The 8,558-nt window shown below is 34.3% G+C and overlaps 1 protein-coding gene across 3 annotated transcripts; it reads right to left on the reverse strand.

Moving 5' to 3' along the window:
- Nucleotides 1-1,948: 1,948 nt before the first annotated feature.
- Nucleotides 1,949-7,810, reverse strand: LOC121258631 (maltose excess protein 1, chloroplastic-like). Of its 3 annotated transcripts, none has more exons than XM_041160174.1 (9): nucleotides 7,329-7,809; nucleotides 6,186-6,359; nucleotides 5,538-5,828; nucleotides 5,275-5,364; nucleotides 3,554-3,655; nucleotides 3,340-3,458; nucleotides 2,685-2,747; nucleotides 2,521-2,582; nucleotides 1,949-2,308 (listed from the first exon to the last, which is right to left on the reverse strand). In XM_041160174.1, the coding sequence occupies exons 1-9, from the start codon at nucleotides 7,563-7,565 to the stop codon at nucleotides 2,226-2,228; spliced, it is 1,221 nt and encodes a 406-aa protein (XP_041016108.1). In that variant the 5' UTR covers nucleotides 7,566-7,809; the 3' UTR covers nucleotides 1,949-2,225. The 3 variants fall into 3 exon arrangements, with proteins under 3 accessions (XP_041016108.1, XP_041016110.1, XP_041016109.1); XM_041160176.1 differs by having other exon boundaries at nucleotides 5,538-5,875; nucleotides 6,186-6,368; nucleotides 7,329-7,467; XM_041160175.1 differs by lacking the exon at nucleotides 5,275-5,364 and having other exon boundaries at nucleotides 7,329-7,810.
- Nucleotides 7,811-8,558: the final 748 nt, after the last annotated feature.

Below are 8,558 nucleotides of genomic sequence, written 5' to 3' on the forward strand. Positions count from 1 at the left end.
CTTTTTTTTTTTTTTTTTTTTTTTAAAAGCCACCTCAGTCAGCCAAATTAGATGAAAATATTCTTGCATAAATTAATCAAATAATGGTTGAATTTACTGTACTCAAATAAATATATAAAATACTGTTCATTCAGCTAAAAAATATTATATTGGTTTTCTAATATTTTAAATTATTATTATACTAATAATTCTCCAAATGTTATTATATTTTAAAAAAAAATTCTACTCATTGTTCTTACATCACATAGCTACTAAAAATAAAAAATTAAAAGATAAAAATTAAAATAGGTGTCTAGTATAGAAATGATGTGTATAATTTTTCTATTTTAAATTGTACAATGATTTGAGTTAGATAAAAATTATCAGTAAATGCAGTTAGATAAAGAAGACAGCTAAATGCATGATGACTGTTATATTAGAAAATGATTAGATAAAACTAACCCTTCCAAGAATTTAAGGACATGTAACATTTTTAAATTAAGGAGCTTCCAAAAAAACATATGAGCAGCAGTGTGGACTAAGCTCTGTTTGGATATGATGTGTTTGGGTAATAAAGTGATATGAGATCACTCAATTTCACTATTTTTTACTATTGTTTACTATTATTTAATATTTTATCATTAATTTTTTATTATTTTTTTATTACTATTTATAGATCATCTTATATTACCTCACTGTCTAAACATAGCTTAAGAGAATATAATTTGTGAATAATAGTAAAATAGTTTATAAATAGTAATGAAATAGTTTGTGAAATAATAATAAAATAGTCTGAAAATATACGAGACAACAGTTATGTTCCCAAACAGAAGTTGCCGACTGTGCACATGGAATTACTAACCAAATGACAACTGTGTTGCAACTAAGAGAGAGAATTTCAACTGCAGCAATTGAAATTGGTGAAAGAATTAAGAAAGTAGACAGAAGTGTAGCATCTAAGGTATAGCAGCTGAAGCAGATCCAAGTATGAACTCCATTAATATAAACTTAACACGAGCATCTGCATGAAAAAATGCAGTGCTTAAAGAACTTTTAGAACATCCAAACTAGCAAATAATTTCAAGAGATGAGATGGAAACTGAACAAAAAACCTTCCCTCGGGGTAAGAAGTAACCGAATTGGACGGTTTTGTTTTGTTCATAATTATATTAAAAGTACTAAATCTATAAAGAGATTTCATAAAAATAAATTCACAAACTAATGTAATTTGATATGATACGATAAATCTACTTTCCAATAAAATATACTTAACAATCTAACATACCGTATCAAACCACACCACATTATGATAATTCTCTTTGTGGATAAAATAATTCTCTAATCGTACTGTATTGAAAAGGAGAAAAATAACTTGTTTTGTAAGACTGTTTTTTTCACTTTTCAGCAATTCCTCTTTTTTGGTACTGTTACAATCCCAATCAATAAACAATCAAAGTTACCTGAATTCAGTTTTGAGATTTCTTGCTCCTGATTGCTTGGTTAATACGTTTTGAGCTTTCTTGTTTAGTTTGGAACTCATTTAAAATATTTGCAATATTTTAAATTCTTCTCATCAGTCACTATTCATTATCTCACATCCCACATCTTATAAAAAACACTCGTACACCTCATAAAAAATACCCCCACACCCTATGAAAACCTATAGGTATATGGTGTGATGTAATCAGTTGCTGATTTGTAACAAAACTCTTTCCAGTGTACCACATGTTGCACTTTCAATTTATTCTCTGTTGTTTAAGTATACCCTGCCTCTCAATTCACGGGAGCAAGGCACCATGCCTACTAAACCAATTTTTTTTTTTTTTTTTGTATGAACTCAGTTTGGAGATTGCTAAAAACACAGTAAATTGGTAATTTAATGGTTTTAAGAATGGGCCGATTTACTACATAAAACATCTGAAAAATGTATAAGAGCTTCTAATGCTTCTAATGAGAAGAATTATTCATGTTTTCACAAGTTCAGTGTGGTTTGATATTTGATTAGCAAGCCTTGCATATATCTCTTTAGAAGTTACAACGTTATTATTCCAGCAAAACTGTGGAGATAAAACCCAATAGTAATTATGATACGACATGCATTATAATCTAACTCTTGGCATACTTCTGTCACATTTGTTAATCAAGCACTTGGCAGCAGAGGAGAAGTTGTAAAATTTCAAGCTCAGGAAGTATTTGCCCATGTCACTTCTGCATTAATTGAGCTCCATTTGCAGTATCACCTTGTGTTAAGAACCGAAAACCAGCTCCTTTAGAGATGTGAAAGGTGAGTCATAACCATATACTACGGTATCTTTCCACAGAGCCATTCCTGTTATAATTAGAATTATATCAGATATGTTTCCATGTCCACCGTAATCCAGTTTCCAGCAAGAAAAACTTGATAGTCATATTTTTTTCCTCCTCCCTGCCCGCCCACCCGAAAAATATGAAGGGTAGCAGGAGGTGAAGGTTATTAGTATATATTATATAAATAACTCTCAAAGTAATTGCCTCGCAGCACTGCGGAGGAAGAGGGACAACCTATCCACAAAAACAAACCAGTTGTTGCTGCGAAGAAGCATTCCCTACTAATAGCGTTGAAACTGTAATCACAATACAATAAAGTGTTTCCAGTTGAGATCAAAATTGCTGCTCAGCATTAAAAAAACTAGTAGAGACAGGCCACAGAATTTGAGATTTCTTACCAGTACAAGCATAAAATGTTCCCATATCCATAAAACAAAGTAGCCCAAGTTGAACCAAGGAACCTGTAATCATAGACAAACAAATTTCTACAAGTGTATACATGCACAATTGACCAAAGCATCAAAGAATAGATTCAACAATAAAAGGCATATCAAACCAGGTTGAGAAGCAGTCCTCAAAAAATTTATTGTTTTAGGTAATGTGCAGGCATTGTCAGAAAATGTCAATATATATAGTAAAGGAATTCCGTCATGCTTCCCATTTCTATCTAAACATGATAAAACAAGAAATGCAATTTTGACAAGGACCATAGATTAGAGGCAATCCACTGCAACACCCCTCTTCCATTCTCCCCAAAAATGTGAGAGAGAGAACTCAACCCAAGTGTTGAAGTAGATGATATAGTCTTTGCAATAATATTAAGCATTATCCTATATATATATATATATATATATATATATAATAGTAGGCATTATCATAAGCATTACCGAGGTAGATGACGGACATAATTAGAAACGAGCTGTTTGAAGGAAGCAGTACAAACGTATGCTTAAAGATTTCAAGTGAAGAGGGTTAATCTTCAGAACATTAGCAAGTTAAACAGATCTGTGACTAATTGAGATCACAAAGAGCCAGGATGTACAAGAGTGTTACCACATAAAATCACGCATAAAGAGAGCCCGCGGGATCATAAGTCCATTTCCCATCATAGCAAGCAACATTGAGAAAGTTGATAAGCCTTTGATGTTGTCAGGATTTAGGAAATTTGTCCACTGAACAGGTGTAAAAGTTGTCAGTGTAAATAAAAAAGAGAGTTGCCCACTTAAATATGTTGCAATTATAGAATATCATGACAAGCCTATTTTACCATCTGTGCAACTGGCATCCACATGAAGAGAAGGGTAGCTGTCCACCCAGATATTGCTCCAACAAACTTCACACCTTTCTCAGAAAGTTTGCCTGTTCGTGCCTGCAAAGCTTAGCAGCTACATGTTAAAAAAGGGGAATCTTAGTTTAAAGAATAGAAGATGTTAAAGCATATAAAAAAATAACATTTATTCAGATGATAAACCCTGAGCTATTCATTTTCATTTTAGTGACAATAAACTAATCCTGCAATAAATTTAAGATGAATTTGTCTGGATGAAAATGGAACCAAACCAAACCCTTTGACTTCCATTTGGAAATTTTTGAGAGAGAAGTCACAAAAAGGAACATTTATAGAAGATGCGTTTATGGTATTAACTTTTAATGGAAAGAAGATAAGCGAAAATAACTGTAAAAAATAGGGTCAACTAAAGGTGTTTTACACTTGTCACTTGATGAGACCAATATATTTTTCAAAATGTTTACATCATTGCTTCCACTTCTTACCAAATCTTTGAACAGAAATATGATGGGCATTTCCCCTCCATATCTCTTCACTTCACTCCTAAATATCTAAATGTGATTAAATTTTGGATGCACTTAACTCCTCTTCCTTCCATTTCTCCCAATCCAAACACACTGAGTTACATAAAACACATGAAGTTTGATATCTATGACTGATGTTGCTGTTCAAGGTTAATTTCAAGGCAGAATCATCAAAACAAAGGACAATGATTTAAAAAAAAAGCATCAGTGTGTTACGGTACCACCCAAATGTTCCAACTGTAGGGATATAGTGTCAACTGTCCTTTACATCAGCACATTGCCATTATAACATCGCTTGAGAGCATGGCAATTCCATTGTTTGATCCACAATACTCAGACATAGGCACATAGCAGTTATGGAAACCTTTGGGTGGCTCAGTCAAACACCAGGGGGAAAGACCCCAAAGATCACTTTTAGTGCACCAAAACACAAATGTTAAGATCAAATCATGCACCTACATGATATGCTCAGCTGCACCGGATGAGGTCAGGTCACATGAGCATGGGCTGATTAGTCTCACTAAGGAAAGTTAAAAAGAACATGAAAATATTTTTACAATTATTGTATTAATTAATTCCTTGTTTGTAATATAATTTGACCAATGACATTGAACAACTTTCTTTTAATCATGCTATGCATTTTCCTTGAGTCATCTCTGCCATGAGATAAGTACTTGAGAACAACAAGACAAACCTATTTTCTAGTGATTATATATGCATGTGTGGTATGGGCACAGTATCCAAAAATGAGAGAGAGAGAGAGAGTTACTGTAGTTTGGAAATTTATTCAATTAGGTTCAGCAATGCAACAATCAAAGTAGACTTTCAGACCCTAAACTACTTAATTCAAAAGGCATCTTATAAGAAAGAATTATCAAGTGTCCTGATTCTTTGAATGGAGAGATTCACTCGGCACAAAAACTTTAACCATATTTAAAAACTTGGCACAGTTGCTCCTATCATCTCTAAATACATTGTTTCTTATCGATGTTTTCAATAACCTTAATGAGTAAGGATATTAGTTTACCAACAGCACAAAGAAACTAAACGAAACTTTATGCACCTAGAGTTAAATGGAGATGCATGCTAACACTTTCCTCTTGTATTCATGACTCAAAACTCATCAGACTAACTTCAATAAAAGCAACTAACAGCTCACAGATGGTGGAAACTTACCATAATAACGGCCACCATAGCTATAACAAAAGCTACTGCCCCTGGAAAGATACTATTTGGTATATAAGGGACAAAAGTGGACCACATAATCTGTATTCAAATATATTCAGAAGGATCAGAGAATGAACTAAAAGATATTTTCACTCATCAAGATTGAACCTAAAAATAAGAAATACCACCATTATCTGAATAACAAAGTAAATACTAGAATATAGATGTTTCTGTGTGTTTGGGCATGCAGAAAGAGACAGTGGGGCTATTACTTGGGGAAGTACAGATAGCCCGCCAACGGTAATAAAATCTTCCCAAAGGCGCCAGATTGCAGAATTGAGGCAGTGGAAATAATTCATGAAATTCAATACAAGCCCAGCAGCAACAACAATTGAAGTCGCCACAAAATAAGGCAGAGGCATGGCTTCTGCCAGTGCAAGCTGCGCAAATACCACAAATTGTGATAACACGCCCAATGTTTGCACAATAATCACTTCATTCTCCCTCTTTTTTGTGAAGTATGAGAGCAGTGAAAGGTTTCCAAGCAAACCAGTACACATCCCCTGCATTTGCAACATTGTGTCCCTTAGGTTCCAGGGCAATGCCCTATCTGGTTGATAATAAAAACTAGTGAAAAAATTAGTTGAAAGTTTTTTAATCTTATATCCTTCATGACATAGTAATGGAAGAGGATTCAAACATCATGCAGATAAGTCATGAAAGTGACAAAACTACGTAAATATCTAGTAATGAGTATCGAAACGAAAACAAAACAAAATAAGAAGACCATGCTACTAAGTAATTTGGCTTTTCTCTGAATGTTCTCTAAGAACCTAAGAAAGGTTTGATTAACTAATATTAACCGAAAGTGTAAAGAAAAAAATACTATAAAGAATCAAGGAACTTCTGCAATGCTTTACCAGCCATGGGACCGCCAAAAGGGCCGTTTTGTTTCCTGCCAAAAGATTACTTGCATTAAGGATGATCTGAGGAAGTTGCAGTAACAGAAATGGGATACTTGCTGCTCCCGAGAACTTCGCTGTTAATGAATCCCATTGCTCAAAGCTCTTACTACTCCCATGTTTCACTGATCCCTTTCAAAACTCCCAAACAGAATCCATAGTACATTGAATTCAGATCAAGGGCTTATAATTCAGATATATAATACAAGGTAAGAGGGAAAAAATAAATATTGCAACATTATACGAGTGCAAATTTTTGGGTTCTAAAAAATGTGACCAATAATGAGCTTATGTACATATTAATAAGAAGTCGAGAGTTTCTTGAGCCAGAGAACAAAAGAGTCCACATGTAAGGCCTCAAGATCATTTTCTACAAAAGACAGGACTGATGATTAGTGCTACAGAGACATCTTGAACAACTTATATTACCGAGAGGAGAGCATAGAATCAAACCAAAGAGTTGTATCTCAATTATCAAAGCCCCAAGGAACCGAAATCCCTATAACCAAAGCTTTAATTATTCGCTATCGTCTCGATAGCTCTATCATTAGAACCCATTCGTGAAATTGAACCTTTTGGAAACGCGAGATCCAACTCAACTATGTGTCCAACAATTATTTAGCTCAGATAAGCAAGTTTGATGACGCTTCTCTCTCCCTCACCCATCAAAAAGAAAATCTTAATCAGAAATTTTCTAAGGTATTCCATCCTTGAAATAAACAATCAGAGAACGAGAAATGGCTTTTGCGCTTCGCCCCATTAGCTATAAAAGGGCCAAAATACAAGAAATCGAACCTTTCGGAAAAGTGGATCCAAGTCAACCAAGTGTGCGATGGTTATCAGCTGAACTTAGTTAAGTTCCGTATTCTGTAACCTATCTATCCCTCACAACCATCGGAAAGAAAATCTTATTAGCTATTCATCTTCATTGAAATTACGAACTAGAGAACGAAAAATGGCAGACCCAGAAACTGTTCATGGGTTTTCTTTCTTGTTTGGGTAAAGACAGTCTATTTTCTCAATTGGCAAACACAGGATCAGTCACACTTGTAGTAAACAATAAATAATAACATAACATAAAGAGCTCGGATGTGGAAGTACCTCGTGAAGAGTATGTGGGACGTCCGAGTCAAGAGCGGCAGGAGCCGGGCAACTGATGACTCGGCGATGAAGCAAAGTAGAAACAGAGTTGCATTTCAAAGAGAGAGGGCTTTTGAGGGTCAAAGAGAGGAGTGGCTTCGGCAATGGAAGTGAATGGCAGTTGTTTTGGTGCAAAAAGCGACGTTGAAGACCAACCGGTGCCCGACTACGATAGGAAACCACAAGAGACTCGGCCATTGAAGCTGGTTAGGAGTCGTTAAAACGCTGATAAGCCTCCTTTGCAAAAGAAGAAAACGAGAGAATGTGATGTGACGGAGGGTGGCGGTGGCACTGTTCGGTGGGAAAATTGTTCACCGCAGATTGGGGGAGTGTGTCAGTGACAGTCAGTTAGATGTGGGAATCCCGGGAGGAAACTTGGAAAGGCTCGTCAATGTCATTCAGTATCTGCTGCTCAATCCAATTGATGCTACGTGTTTGTTTCTGCTCGAGAGTGACGTCGGGTGGGATATGATCTTAAATGCACGCAAAAATGCTGGTGACCGACAGTTGGGTCCTATCGGATCTCGACTAATATTTTTTTTAATTTAATAATTAAAAAAATATTTTTTAATAATATTATGAGTTTTTTTATAAAAATATAAAAAAATAATTTTTTTTTTTTGTTTTGTTTTCACTCTAATCGGAACCCGTCTCGTACACCCCCGAGTGTAGCAGTAGCACTGCTCAAGAGCAGTCTTGAGTTTGACCCTTTACTGCTTTGTTAAGTACGAGAAGAAGCCTGCACTAGATCCGAAATCCAATCCAAGACAATGCCCCACCGTCCACGTTTGTGAGCTGTTTGCTTGCTGATCTAAGGGCAGGATTGGATACATATTTTCTCATAATATCTCTCTACTTTTTATTATATTATTATTATATTTAGATAATAAAATATTCTCAAATATTTTATAAATAATAATAATAATTAATAATATAATATTAAATAATAATACTGAAAAGTAGAAAAATAATAATAAAAAATTAATAAATAGTAGTGAACTATTATGAGAATAATTCTCAGTATCCAAACTAACCTAGTGTAGATTGAGAAACATTATCAACCCTTCTCATTTCATCATTATAATTTTCACATAAAATACAATAAAAATTCAACTTTTTCAAATCTCAAAATAATAATAATATTAAAAAAATATTTTTTAACAAGATTTTATTTATTTTTTATTTTTTATC

This window comes from Juglans microcarpa x Juglans regia, chromosome 3S (genome assembly GCF_004785595.1).
Source record: "Juglans microcarpa x Juglans regia isolate MS1-56 chromosome 3S, Jm3101_v1.0, whole genome shotgun sequence".
NCBI lineage: Eukaryota > Viridiplantae > Streptophyta > Magnoliopsida > Fagales > Juglandaceae > Juglans > Juglans microcarpa x Juglans regia.

What these genes read in the sequence shown, in the direction of transcription:
- LOC121258631 (XM_041160174.1), bottom strand. Translation starts at nt 7,565, where the DNA reads ATGGCCGAGTCTCTTGTGGTTTCCTATCGTAGTCGGGCACCGGTTGGT. An exon ending in GGATGCCAGTTGCACAGATG is followed by an intron (nt 3,459 to 3,553) that starts GTAAAATAGGCT and finishes ACACCTGTTCAG; the next exon opens with TGGACAAATTTCCTAAATCC. An exon ending in TTTATGCGTGATTTTATGTG is followed by an intron (nt 2,748 to 3,339) that starts GTAACACTCTTG and finishes CTATGATTACAG; the next exon opens with GTTCCTTGGTTCAACTTGGG.